The sequence below is a fragment of the Manis pentadactyla genome, unplaced genomic scaffold (assembly GCF_030020395.1).
Source record: "Manis pentadactyla isolate mManPen7 unplaced genomic scaffold, mManPen7.hap1 scaffold_331, whole genome shotgun sequence".
NCBI classification, from domain to species: domain Eukaryota; kingdom Metazoa; phylum Chordata; class Mammalia; order Pholidota; family Manidae; genus Manis; species Manis pentadactyla.
In genome coordinates, this window is record NW_026644717.1 from 11,604 (window position 1) to 25,554 (window position 13,951).

Genomic DNA, 13,951 nt, shown 5'->3' on the forward strand with positions numbered 1-13,951 from the left:
TGCCCATAATACATGGAACTGAGGCGATCCATTTGCAGCTGCCTACTGACGATACCGGAGTGCTGACTGGCCTTATTCCAGCTCAGGAGGTGGCTATGAGTTATTCTTTTTTTTAAAGCCTTTTGATTTTTTTTTAATTTGAAAGCTTCATTAAAAAAAAACTCTTGACACCAATTAATTTTGTTATTGTAGTAAAACACACAGCGCGAGACCTACACAACAATGTTCAAGTGTACCATATTACCTGTAAGCACAACATTGTACACCAATTGTCTAGAGCTGCCCTGTGTGTGACAATACGCTTTTTCTTGCTGATAATTTTCAAAATTATCGTTGTGACCTCTGTGAAAGGCGATTAGAAGTAAATTCATGTATTTAACGAAAATACAGCCTAGCCTGAAAAATTTTAAACATTAAAGTAAAACACAATCCACTGATGGAAGAAAATTATGCAAATCATGTATCTCATAAGGGACTTGAATAGAAAGTATCAAAAGACCTCTTAAAACTTAATTATAAAAAGTCAAATAACTCAATTTAAAAACAGCAAAGGTTCTGATTCACATTTTTTTTTGAGGAAGACATGCAAGCGGCTCAAGAAAAGACCCCATTAGTCAACGAGGAACCGCAAACCAAAACCCCAGTGAGATACTACTTCATAACCACCGGGATGGCGAGAATCAAAAGGTGAGATAATAAGTGCAGAAATATATGGAGAAATATGAAATCTTTATATTCACACTGATGTGAATATAAAATGGTGTAGCCATTTTGGAAAACAGTCTGGCAGTTCCTCAAAAAGTAAACCTAGAAATACCATATGACCCATTACTTCCTCTCGTAGGTATATGCCCAAGAAAAATGAAAGCATATCTTTGGACAAAAAACTTGTACATGAATTTTATAGCAACATTATTTATCATAGTCAAAAGCTGGAAACAACCGAAATGTCTGTTAAGGCATGAATAGGTCAAGAAAGTGTGATATATCCGTACAGAGGAATATTATTGGGTCATAAAAATTGTTACATACCAAAATTCAGCTGAGTGAATTTGACGATTAATTGGTTTTATTCAGCCATTCACTAAAAACAGGCGTTATCCCATGTTCTGAAGGGCTGTAGGGAAGGAAAGGCTTTTTAGGAAAGAAAAGATACTTTTAGGCTTAAGACACCTTTCTGTGGGAGTCTACGGGGCAAATTACCTCACTAGTGATGACTAGCAATTCCAAATTGACTGATCAAGATCATAGTCTTGAGATAGGCCAAAACTACAATAGGTTAGGTATTAAGTCTTTCTTTATTATTAAATATCGGCTTATTATTAAGCCCAGATATGGGGCTTAGCCTGAGTTACCCCATCTTGGGCCTGCTCCTTTTTTTCAAAGAATGAAGAATTGATATTAGTCACAACATGGTTGTACCTTGACAAAGTCATGCTGAGTGCATAGGCTGTTGGGGAAGAAAAGGTCAAGGTTCTTCTCACTGGTGCAATAATTAAACTGACATTAGACGGATAAGCAGAATATCAAATTTAATTTTGTATGCATGGGAACCCTTCATACATGAGAGGTTCAAGGATAAATAACACGAGGTATTATTATACTGTGTAATATATACTATTGAATACATATATTAAAACAGATACAATGAGGTGTGTATGTCATCGAGCTAAGGAGTGGGGCAGTAGGTCTGGACATAAAGGCCTCTGTGGGTCCCCTCTTCTCATTTCCCCAACTTGTCCATGTGCTACAAGTGGGGGAGGGGCTCTTGAGAAAATTCTGCCTGCGAGTATTAAATGCAAGGCTGCCGGCTCCAGGCAGTTGCAAGGAGACACTCCCTTGCTGATTCTAACAGCAACATTTGCACAATTTGAACACATGGGCCACGTCCACTGGAAATCTGAACCGCAGATGGCAGTTCCTGTCTTGTCAGCCAGCACTGATATTCCAATAAACGCTTAGAGCTGTGTTTTTCAACTTGTGGCTATCTTCGGGGGAATAAAGTCAGAAACTCTCCCTCAAGGCATTTCATGATCTGTTTTGGGGCTGCTCTTAAGGGAATGTAACAGTAAGAGATAAATTTGTAATAGAACAAAAGGGGAATCAAATCTTTGTTCAAAACTGAACACTAACATTTACTGGAAAGTGAACTCAAACAGCCCCAGAAACTTTGTCCACTAATGGGCGGGGGTGGGGCGGGGCGGCAGTTTCTTCTTCTTCTCTAGATTCTCTGCGTCTGAGGGTCAGAGTTAAAGCGGAAAGCTGATTTTGTTCAACCCCAAGCATCCAGTGCCCGGGGACTGAGGAGGAGCAGAAAAGAAAAACAGAAAGCTAGTGAATCAGTGCAGGAATGTCTGCTTGGGCCCTTGCAAGCTGCCTACTTCATGTGTCTGCACCCCAGCCCCTCTCCCACGGTTTCCCCTCGAAAAGCCCTGACCGCTTGTGTGTCGGGAGGACGGTGCTTCTCTAAGGCAGGAGCCTGCCACTCCCTCGTTTGCTAGCAAGCCAATAAACTATTCTTTCCTTTCCTCAAAACCTGGTCATTGTGTTTTGTGATTTGATCTCAGGGACGAGGACCGGGTCTTGGTATCAGGAGCAGCACCCCCCACCCCGACCAAGTGCCCGCAGTGCCGCTCCTTCAGTGTCAGAGGCCACAGGGTCGAGCTGTTCAGGGACGCAGAGCTCCCGGCTTCCTCCTTGCTAGCCACGGGGGACTGTGCCGGCCAGGAGTTCGTGCTGTGTGGCAGGGCAAGTACAAGCCTCTAGAACTCCCTCCGAAGTATATATTGAAAGCAGTAATGCCTTCCAGGAGAGGATACAGACTGGAGTTACCACCACGGACTTGAAAGATGTCGGGGTGGTGATTTCCACATACCCTTATTGAAGTCACTCACGGGGCCTACTCAGAAAACGGATGGATGGATCTTGGAGATGACTGTGCATGATTATCACCGTGATCGGAGTGTCTCAAATTGCAGCTACTGCTGCACGTGGGGCTTCATCACTTGATCCCCAAGCACCCAGTGTGTAAGTATTGGTCAGGAAAATGCTCTCTGTTCTCCTCCTATGAGTAAAGACCAGCAGGGCAGTTAGCTTTCAGCCGGCAAGGAGAGAAAACTATCTCAGAGGCATATCAGACCTCCAGACTTAGGCTGTCATTTAGTCAGAAGGAACCTTCATCTCCTTTTCCTTCCAGAAGATGTCACACTGGCCCATCCCAGTGATGGTACTAGGCTGACTGGACCCAGTGATCAGGAAGTACAGCTCATCTAGGCATGTTGATAGCACAGTCACGTGTCAGAAGGTGGGAAATAAATCCAACAAAAATTCAGGGACCTTTCATCTTAGAGAAGTTTCTAGAAGTCTATCGTGTGGACATGCCAAGCTCTCCTAAGGTGATGAATAAGGTGCTGTACCTGGACCCCTCCTCCACCCCCCACACACAAAGGGCACAGCAGCCCGGTGGACCACCTCGGATTTCAGAGGCAGCATAGACCTCATTTCCAGTGTGCTACTCTGACCCATTTACTGTTTGGTCTGAAAAGCACATAGTTTGAGAGCAACCCGGACCTTTGGAAGGTGGATGCCAGTAGATGGCAACACCTGTATCTCCTCTCATTGCTGCCCCTTCAAGGTGCACACCTGAAAACAGCCTAGCGTGAGACCGACTTGCCCAAGATCACAAGGCACAGACCCCGGCCTGACTTGCGTGGTGTTCCACGCTCCATGCCAAGCCTGGTTGGCATTCTTCCATCTCTGAGTCTGTGCGTCGCACACACGTGACACCAGCCCCCAGGAGCTGGAGGGGTCATCCATGTATCCCTGGGGATGTCCCTAGGGAGGAATGTCTGGCATGACCCTCCCTGTGCAGGTTGGGACATTGGGCAGCTGCTGTGGCTTCAGCGTGACAGGGAACTGGTGACAAAAAGCGGCCTGAGCTCAGCTCTTGTCTCCTCAGAGCTGGGACCCTGGTGTCATTGCCAAAGAGCGAGGGGAGGGCTCTGGTGGAGATCTGTGTACTCATGCACGGCAAGGGCCAGGAGGGTGGGCAGTCAGCAGCCCAGAGGGGCATGTGGGCGAGTCTGAATTCAGGGAGGGGCCCAGGAAATGGACCCTTGAAGAAGTGATGTCACTGAAGATACGCCCAGTAGAACCTGAACTGTGACCCGGACGGAACCCAGCTCCTGGTCGCAGACCCCAGTCCTGCTCACTTGACCGGAGGCGCTCGACAGAGCAACATGCGGTCTTGTTGTGCGGAGCCTTCTGAAGGCGTGGGAGTCAGGGAAGCCGAGAGGAAGAGTCTTCCTGCTCGCTGTGGGCGCTGGCTGAGAGACCACCTTCGCCTCTGTCTGTGTGTCCCGAGGAGCCCCGAGGTAACACAGGGCAGCCCAGAGCGGGCCACTCCAGGGCCAGGCCACGAGTGTGAGCCGTCCCGGGCTGACCTTTCCCCCGGCTCCTTGTGTGTGTGCGGAGGGCGTGGGGCATGGGGGGTACTGAAGGCTGGGCAGGAGGGGGCGGTAAGTGTCGGGACCAGGAGCTTCCACCCACATGTTAGTCCTGAGCCCGGGGGGTGTCCTCTCCTTCCCCCAGGGACTGGAGGTCTAGGCAGATGGCCCTGTGTGCCTGATCTCGGGGGCAGGGTTTGGGTTCCACATTGCCCCCTGTGGGGAGGTCCACGCAGCCCCGGTTGCCTCCTAGCCCGCTACCAGGCTATGGCTGTGAAGAGCTCCACACTCGGGAGTGAGGAGGAGCTCATGGATGGATTTACCTACTCCATCTCCCTGGGCCCGGGGCAGGCTGCCTACACCCCAGGACTGCCCCACGAGACTGGTCAACAGACCCACTCCAGAGGGCCTGGAACCTCGCTCCCGGGGGCAGTCCGTGCCTCTCCTTGCTTGCATCCCAGGGCGCTGGGGGCTCTCGGGTGAGCTGCAAACCTCCCTCCTGGTGGTTCCTGGGTTTCCCACCGACTATCTCCCTGCTGCCCCCCTCAGCGTGAACCTGAGCCATCTGTCCATGGGACTGAGGTCCCCAAGCGCAGGGCTCCCCGGACAGGCGTGAGGAGGAAGGGGAGAAAGCACACGGGACGAGTGGAACCAGCTCCAAACACCAGCCGGAGCGCTCCCGAGGCCACCCTCCCTCCCGAGGACGCTGACCAGCCCACCACGGGCCAGCGGCTCCCCCGGTGAGCACCCACCCCCTCCTCGGCACAGTCGGGCCTCTGCCCACAGCCCACGGTGTGTCTTGAGTGTCCCCACATGTGTCTGAGCCTCAGCGTGCTCCTCTGACGGGCAGGGTGGCTGGCGATCAGCCTGCTAGGGTGCCCATGGGGAACATGGGAGGAGCTTAGAGGGGCTCCCCTGGCGCCCGGCAGTGCAGAAAGGACGGCCGGCCAAGCTGGGCCACTTCGGGGCTTACTTCTCTTTACCCGATGAAAAGCCTTTGGCCTCACCCGTCAGTGGCCTGAAGCCTGGCTCACTTGGAAAAGCACATGGGAAGCAGCCTTTTGGAATGGAGGCTCACGATTCCCTGGGGCTGTGCCCGGTCCTTGTCCTCATCATGGCCACAACGAGGGACCTCTGGGGACAGCAGAGGGGTACCTGGGAAGGTTCGGGTAGGACTTCCTTCAGCCACAATAGGTATGCAGCACCCACTTTGTGCAGACCCGTTGGGGTCACTTAGCATAACTGAGTGAAGGAAGCAGACACAGTACTGGGACCCCATCCCGTGTGGAGTCGGGCAGTCACTTCAGGCGTCATCCGCAGGTCACAGCCGGGAAGCATCACGGGTGATACCCTCACGCCTTCCTCATGTAATGGGGGGCATGACAAGGGGCCAGAGGAGGATCTGAGAAAGTGAGCGTTCACTGGGCCAGGAGGGGGCACTGCCTATGTGCACAAAATGGGTGGAGGAGGCGTTTAGGCCTTGGGGCAGGGAGAGCCCAGCAGGTCACTCATCTTTGGATTCCCATGGGCGGGCTGGCGACTGGGGACTTCCTAGTCGGGAGCATGGGAGAGGATGGGGTCCCAGGACAGACACGCAGGGTCAGGAGGGGGGAGGGGCAGGGGCCTGGACAGGCAGGGGAGTGCACAGCGGCCAGGCCCACACAAGGGTGGACCCGGAGGGCAGTGTGGCTGGAAAGACCAGGCTTCTCACTCGGCCACCCCCAGGCCTTACCCCAGCTGCAGGATGGGACAGGCTAGGCGCCCTGCCTGGGAGCCCGAGCATGTGCCCTGCGCCATCGATGCCAGCCAGCTTTCATCCACCCTGGTGGGCCAAGTCCTCCACCACTTGGTCCAGGAGGAGCACCTGGGGCCCACGGTGGCAGAGCTGGAAGGTGAGGGGCTGCGGCCAGAGGACCATGTAGGGTGGGCTTCCCGGACTGGGGTTCCCTTCAAGGCAGTGAGGGCTCTCCTGTGATCCTAAGGCACGGGGAATCAGGCCCGCGGTGACCCTTTCTCTGTGTCCTGCTCCAGAACCACGGCAGACGCAGCTGGCTCCAGAGACATGGGGAGGGCCGGCTTCGTCGCCTGAGCCGGTCCAGGAGCTCCCTGAGACCCCTGTGCTGGAGCGACGGCCGGTGTCACCTGCTTCCGCCCCTGCAGAGCCGGAGGATGTCCCAGCAGTGGCCTCAGCCCAGGGGCCAGGCCCTGAGCTGGAGCCCCATGAGCCCTCGGGCCTGGGGCCCAGGGCACTTGCTGGAATGGCACCAGGTGTGGCAGAGCCAGGTCCAGGTCCAGAGCCCACCGGCCCCTGTGCTGCGAGCCCCTGGGACATCCCAGGACTGGTCTCAGGCCCCGAGCTGGAGCCCCGTGAGTCCTCGGGTGCGGGGCCCGTGTCACCTGCAGGAATGGCACAGGGCCTGGCAGAGCCAGAGGTGGTCCTGGAGCCCACCAGCCCCTGTGCCGTGAGCACCCGGGATTTGCCGAGGGAGAGGGTGCGGACCATCCTGGCGTTTGCCCCACGCCTGGTGGCCGAGCAGCTGACCCTGATGTGTGCGGTGAGCGGAGCGGGCTCTCAGGGTCGGGGGTGGGCCTTCCCTGTGTCACGGGCTGCCCCAGACCTGCCCGCCCCTGACGTGGACTCCTGTGATGTGGGCCCACGTCCCAGCTTCCCCACGGACTCACCATGTGCCCTGAGAGACTCTCCTCACCCCCAAGCCCTCACTGACCACACGGGGACAGTAGGGCTGGCCCTTAGGGATCCTTGCAGACCAGTGAGGAGAAGCGGAGGGAAGGTGGGCAGGGCCTGGCCGGGCAGGGAGGGGCAGGGCAGGGGAGGGGTGCTCAGGGAGGTGCTGCCAGGGCCTTAGGTACTCGGGCCATTGGCCTGGCAGGCTCCTATGGCCTCCGCACTTCAGAGGCCCCTGCCATGGACCTGACTGCGTGGGAGACACAGACACCAACAAAGGCCCTGGGTGGAGTTGTTTCAGGGGAGACTGCACCTGAGTGGGGAGCGGGATCCACGGGGTGGCAGCATGGGAGGCAGATGCCCCAGGCTGGGCAGGCGTGAGCTGCCTTGTGCCTCAGGGAGGACGTGAGTGAGGGTCCCTGTGAGCAAAGCCCCTCTGTGCCCCATCACTGTGGGGCCCTGTGCATCCGGTCCTGGGCGCCTCAGTGGACGGGGTCTGGAGTCCGGACGGCCACAAGGCTCACAGCACGTCCCCAGCTGCCTGGGCCCCAGCTCTGACCAGTGACCCTGCCTGGGAACAGGGGCACCAGGGGCACAGCTGGATGACACCTCTTATCATCCCCAGGAGCTGTACAGTAGGGTTGAATGTGGTGAATGCAAGGTCTACGTAGAGAGACAACCACTGAGGGAAGCCATTGTGCTCCTGGCCCCCAACATCCTTAACGTCATCAGGCAGTTTGGTACCACGTTTCATTGGGTCATCTCCTCCTGCCTGAGGGCCCCGAGCAGGATGGCCCAGGACAGGGCCCGAGTGGTGGAATTCTGGATCCAGGTGGCCAAGGTCTGTCATGGGACGGCCCCCGGGGTCCCCTCCTTGGCCAGCTCTCAGGATGGGTGCCTGCGGTCTACCCTGCACGGTCCCTGGGGCCTCCTGCCAGGGGCGTGCGGACCTGGACTCGCAGGCCCCGGGGGTGGGACAGCCATCCCCGGCCCCTTCCTTGGGTTGAGCCACAGTCCTCCACCCAGGAGGGCTGCTCACCAGGTACCAGGTGTGCTGGGCTCCCTGGGTGTCTGTCTCCTTAAGGACAGGAGTTCATGGGGGGACAGAAGCAGAGAAGCAGGCCACGCTCTCAGCTCTGTCTTCCCTCCCAGGAGTGTCTGGCTCTCAGAAATTTCGAGTCCTTCCGTGCCATCATCTTCGCCCTGCAGCGCCCTCCTGTACGTCGCCTGGAGAGCACCTGGGCACATGTTTCCTGGTGGGTAGCCCTGTCCCTGGGACCAGGGCACCTGAGTGGACAGGGACACCCCTACACCTTGCAGTGTCCCTCAGTGGGCTGGGACTTCCTGGGAGGCGGCAGAGCCTAGGGGCGGGGATGGCGGGCTCTTGGGGGCCCCTGTGGGTTAGGCCACGGGTACCCCTGCAGGAATCAGTTTCCTGCAATGTTAGGTGTGGGTTGAAGCCCATTGGAGATCTTGAGCTTGTGCTCTGCAGCAGGAGGTCTCTGCCCCAAGGACAGCGACCTTGCCCAAAGCAGATTCGCCCCTGGGAGAACTGGGAATGGAGGCCCCGGGGGGAAACATGAAGGCCCCTCCACAGGCCACGGATTCCCCGGAGCTCAGGGCCATGGTGGAAAGCCTCCTGCGGGCTAGTGGGCCTTCTAGGATCTCCAGGAAAAGGGGTCGGCCCCGGGACTCTCCGCCTGCTGGCCACATGTGTCCCTCCTCCTCTCCCCTCCCCATAGGAAGAGCTCCTGGATCTACAAAAAACTTAAAAAGAGGAACAAGGGGCTTAAAGGGAAGCAGCTCCTCAAGGTAAATGGGGGCTGGAGGTCTGGAAGGGAGGGGTCCTTGGGGCAAGTCCTCTGCCGCGCTGTGGCAAAGCTTTGGGGAAGACTCGAGGAGTGCGGGGTGAGACGGGGAAGCTGATGGGGAAAGTAGGGTCCCCCAGGCCTATGAGGGCCTCGTCTGTCTCCCTCCCTGGCTCCACTTGACTGTGGGCCTGGCATCCAGTGAGGACCCAGGGGACAGACCCCCGGTCAGGGCTGGGGATGGCGTGGCGTCGGCAGCAGGGTTGGGGCCCGTGGCTGAGCAACGTCGGCTTGTCCCCTGGGTCCTCTGAGCCTGTCACGGACCCTCTGTGGCCTCGGGCTCCTCATGTGCACATGGAGGGTTGCCGTCACCCTGGGGTGTGGGCCTCCCTGGTGAGCAGGGTCCAGGGAGCCCAAGACGCGCTTCAGCTTTGTGCACCCCCCCTGGTCATGGGAGGGGAGCCGTGCTGATAGCCGGGTGACAGTGAGGGCTCAGGGCACCCTGGGAGGCAGAGGGACCTCCCCTGACCCTCTCAGGGCGGCGGCCGTGGCCCAAGGACCCCCATGAGTTTGTGTGTGTTGGAGCTGGGGTCGCTCTAGGCTTTGAGCCTGCTGGAGGTGGGGACAGCGTAGGTGCCAGGGGGCTCGGGCGAGCCATCCATCCACCACGGTCTGGCTGTGGGAGGCCACGTGGGAGGGGAGCATGAGCACCTGAGCGTCGTGCACCTTGCAGGAGGCGAGGGCCATGTTGAGGCGATGGCCGCCGTCCCCCAGGGCATCCCAGGATATGAAGACGCAGGTGAGCGTGGCGTGGCCAGGGTCGGGGCGGTGGGGTGACCCTGCACCTGCTCCTGGTCCCACAAGCTCTGAACTGCCAGCTCTGGGGTGACCAGGAGGAGGGCGAGAGCAGCTGGGTACAGGGGGAAGTTGGAGGACAGGAGCAGGGACCACAGGACCTGGGACTGGCCAAAAGCCAACCCTGGGAGGGACCAGGAGGGGAGAGCAGGTGGAAGGGAAGGAGGGAGGCCGCACAGGGTGGGTGGTCCAAGGGAGCTGGGGGCTGCGGGTGTGGGGTTCAGGGGAGGCTCTGTGGGCACCCCTGCGGCAGGTGGGGACTCATCACCTCCCCACCCCGGTGGCACAGGGCATGATCCCGCCGCTCGGACTGATCCTGTACGAAGCCTTAGAGAAACAACAGGAACATCATGTGGACGTGAGTGATCCATCAGGGCTCAGGGGGGCAGGATGGTGAGCTTTAGGGAGGAGAGAGCCCCCAGTGAGCCCGGACCTCTCAGCACCAGCCACCCCCCTCCTGAGTCCCCCCTCCACCCCAGGACCTGGGCTTCTTGGAGAGGACTGCCAGAAGGACCCACCTAAGCCCGGTCCTGGCCCCAGGGCAGGTGGGGCTGAGGGCTCCAGGGGGCAGCATGTGGGCAGGACTGGTCTCCCCGTCAGGCCCTGCCCTGGGGGAGGGATGCTGCTCCTTCAGGGCAGGAAGCACATCGGGGGGCTGGCAGTGCCTTCCCGCCTGAGGCCTCAGCTCCCCAGTGCAGTCCCCGCTTCTCGGTAGCCCCGAGCCCGGGCCAGGCCCGGGTGCTGTTTCTGGGCAGGCCTGCCCCTTGGAGGGCCCTGGCGGTCCTCCACCTTGAGAAAGGGTGGGGACGTTCCGGCCTCCTTCTGGGCTCAGAGGGCTGTTTCCGATGTACTTTGGCCGCCTTGCTGCCTTCCAGGGTGATGGTATAAAATAGAGAGAGTTGAGTGCCCAGCCATGAAAGGTGAGGGATGTAGTCAAGACCCCCCGGGCAGGACCTTGTCCGGGCCATCCCCTGGGTGTAACGCGTGTTGAGAGAGTTAAGACATGCAGGGCTCAGGACACTAAAGGCTTTGTTAGGTGGGGGATGGGGTGGCATCAAGGCCGCCTTCCTGGAGGAGGAGCTGGAGACCCAACAGTGGGAACAGGCAGGGCTGGATGGCATTGGAAGCAAGGCGGGTTTCCGTGAGCAAAGATCCAGGACCATCGCAGTGCCCCACTCCTCAACCCCCTCCTTGTCTGCATCCTGTCCTTCCTCTGCCCCAGGTCACTGACTTCCTAGAGGAGATCGTCATATACAGGTTCCTGGCCAGGCAGTATGACCTGGAGCCCAAGGAGCACTTCCTGTCCTTTTTCCAGAGACTGAAGCTCCTGCGTGAGGAGCAGAGGTGAGGCTGCCAGGAGTGGGGTGTGGGCTGTAGCTGCCGGCAGGCTCTGGGGGAAGGGCCCCCTGCCATGTGGCTCCAGGGGCTCACAGGTGGCCCTCTGTCCTGCAGCTACGGCCTGTCCTACCACCTGGAGCCCCCAGGTCAGAGGGCAGGCAGAAAAGGACTGTTAAAGTTCTTCAGGTCCCTCAAGATTTAAACTTACGGGCCAGGGCCAGGTGAGTTTCTGGGCTGGGGCGATCGGCAGGGGGCGGGCTGTTCCCCAGCCTCAGGGAAGCTTCGGGCCATGCTGGGCGTGGGGGCGTCCTAAAGACCGGGGCGGCTGGGGTCCCAGCTCCACTGCCGACCAGGCCTGTCAGGCTGAAGGGTGGTTCCCTTCCCCTCTGGGACCCAGCCTCCTCCTCTGTGAGTAGGTGACGCTCAGGAGCCTTCCCGTGACAGGGACCCCCCGGGTGCTGGTGATTGACAGGACCCTCCGTGCAGGGCCCGGGGCCCAGGGGGCAGTGGGGACGGGGTGGAAGCAGGATAATGGGGGGAACCTGGGATGACCGGTCTCTTCTGATCACCCGCGTGGCCCTGTAGCTGCTGTCATCGGGCCCGCGGCCCTGCTGGTGTCCTGGCTGCATGTGGAGGAGAGCTGCTTCCCCTCCGGGCAGGCGGCCCCTGGCGCCCCAGGACCCCAGTCTGCTTGCTGCTCCTCTTCCTCCCGCTGCTCATCCTGCGCCTCTGCTGGGGCGGCTGCTCTGGCACCTCCTCCGTCGGCAGACTCGGGCAGCTCCCCCGGCTGCCGCTGTATCCTCAAGGACCCGTATGTAGCTGCGGCGCACCTGGCCACCTTCGTGCGGTGTCGTCCCCTCTGCTCGTGGCCCGTTGGACAGAGGCGAGCCGCCCCACCGTGTGGAGGATGTTCCCCTTCGTGCAGGTGGCCTCCCGCCGTGACACCAACTCCTGCCTGGGCGCCGTCAGCCACCGAGTCGTAGCCACAGGGTTCCAGGAATAGGTGGGGGCTGTCCTCACCAGGCCCGGCCTTTCCCGGGACGGACATAGACACGGCGCAGTGCCGCGTGGGACCACGGCCTCCTGGTGCCCAGCGGAGGCATCCGAGGATGCAGGGGTGGCCGACTGTCGCAGGGTCCCGGGGCTTGCTTACAGGGGAGCCCCCGGTGCAACTTCCTCCCGTCATCCCTGAGAAATAGCCTCCCCAGGCACAGTGTGGTCTGGGTGTTGTCTCTGAGGTTTATGGTTCCTGGGGGTTGGGGTCATCTCTGTGCAGAATGTAATAAATGCTGAACGGATTGCCACCACACTGCTCTTTCTTCTCAAAGCTCTGCCCCTCCTGCGGACTTCGTGTGCCCCAGCCCACCCCACCCCAGCCCTCAAACTCTCTGATGCAGGGTGGCCCTGACCTCCGCCAGGTTGTCCTCCATCCTCTGTCCTCCCCCCATAAGGTGCTCAGGAAGAGCAGGGTGCTCCAAGCCCCAGGGGGGCACACCTCGGCAACACTGTGGAGGCCTGTTCAAACAGAAACTGAACCTTCTTTCCTGTCACCTATAGATTATGATCAGACACCGAAACTTGTTGATTAGAAGCCCCAGGGTGTCTCTTCACGTCTTGAACACCACTGCAGATGTACCCAAGTAGATCCCAGGGCTGCAGGGCGCCAGTCTAGCACCGTCCCATTTAATGAGACACAGCTGCTCCACACATTCCAGAAAATTCCTTTGCGAAAAACTTTGAACTTGGTCTCTCAAAGCACCTCCAAGAGGTGCACGCCTTCCACTGGGGGGGCTTTGTCTGAGCCCACTTTCTCCACGCTTCACACCTCAGAGCACCCCCCAAAGCTCCCGGGTTCCCAGTCTTCCCCCATGGTGCCCCTCAGCCGCCCATCCCCAGGCCAGGCTGCTGTGAGGCCCCTGGTGTCCCGCTCCTGGGTCCTGGCTGAGCGGCCTGATGTCTGCGACAAAAGACTGGGGAGGCTGAGCGGAGGCACTTGGCTCTGATTCTCCCCATACGCTCCCCCAGGACTCTCAGGATGTGCTCACCCTCCCAGGAGGGGAGGCCTGGCCTGGAGGGGAGCTCCAGGATCAGCACAAACACCCCCTTGGGGAGCTCCAGGATGGAGAGAGGCTCCAGGATGGAGAGGGTCTCCAGGCCTTATGCTGCAGGGGGAGCCCCAGACTGGGACTGGGGAAGCGGACGTGGGCCCTCCTCACAGCCTCAGGTGACCAGGTGACAGGAGGTAAAATCGGGACACCCACGCCACCCCGCCCTCCTTCCCCTGGACCTTCCCACAGCACCCTCAGAGCCATCTGCCTACACGGTGGTCCCAAGGGATGACCTCAGGCTCCCCGGCCACAAAGGGAGTTAGGTTTGGGCAGGAGGAGGGCAGGCGGGCCCCTGGCAGGGCTGTGGCACAAGTCAGACCTGTCATCCTGCACGGCCCACCCGCCTCAACCTCACACAGAAGAGCTTCTGGGCCCAGAAACAAAGCAGCAGCCCTGGGCCTGGTGGGTGGTCACTGGGTCAGCGGTCCGTCCTCCCCCAGTGTGGCAGGGGCCCCAAGTACAACACGGCGCGGGCTGCTGGCGCTGGGCCACCAGGCTCACATGGCTGTGGGCTGCAGCATACCTTCCCCACCCGGCGTGTGCTGGGGAGGTGGCAGGGCCCTCTGGCCCCTGGTGCGCTCCTCTGCACCCAGGCACGGGCTCTGGGGGCTCCCCGTCTTCGGGCTCTTCAGAGAAGCTGATGATGGAGTTCTTGTTCACAGGCTCAGAGAATGAACTTTGCAAACACTCAAGGTAGGAGAGCATGTGCGA

General features: G+C 59.0%; 1 protein-coding gene across 1 annotated transcript; it reads left to right on the forward strand.

The window, feature by feature from the left end:
• The first annotated feature begins 6,189 nt into the window (after positions 1-6,189).
• LOC130682365 (ral-GDS-related protein-like) lies at positions 6,190-11,854 on the forward strand. The gene is made up of 10 exons (XM_057496737.1): positions 6,190-6,270; positions 6,488-7,000; positions 7,757-7,972; positions 8,284-8,387; positions 8,874-8,943; positions 9,673-9,738; positions 10,084-10,152; positions 11,017-11,138; positions 11,247-11,353; positions 11,718-11,854. The coding sequence occupies exons 1-9, from the start codon at positions 6,190-6,192 to the stop codon at positions 11,332-11,334; spliced, it is 1,329 nt and encodes a 442-aa protein (XP_057352720.1). The 3' UTR covers positions 11,335-11,353; positions 11,718-11,854.
• The last annotated feature ends 2,097 nt before the right edge of the window (positions 11,855-13,951 follow it).

Coding starts and splice junctions, on each gene's coding strand:
- LOC130682365 (XM_057496737.1), top strand. CDS start 6,190: ATGGGACAGGCTAGGCGCCCTGCCTGGGAGCCCGAGCATGTGCCCTGC. Junction 7,973..8,283: donor TCTGGATCCAGGTGGCCAAG/GTCTGTCATGGG, acceptor CTTCCCTCCCAG/GAGTGTCTGGCTCTCAGAAA. Junction 10,153..11,016: donor AACAGGAACATCATGTGGAC/GTGAGTGATCCA, acceptor CCTCTGCCCCAG/GTCACTGACTTCCTAGAGGA.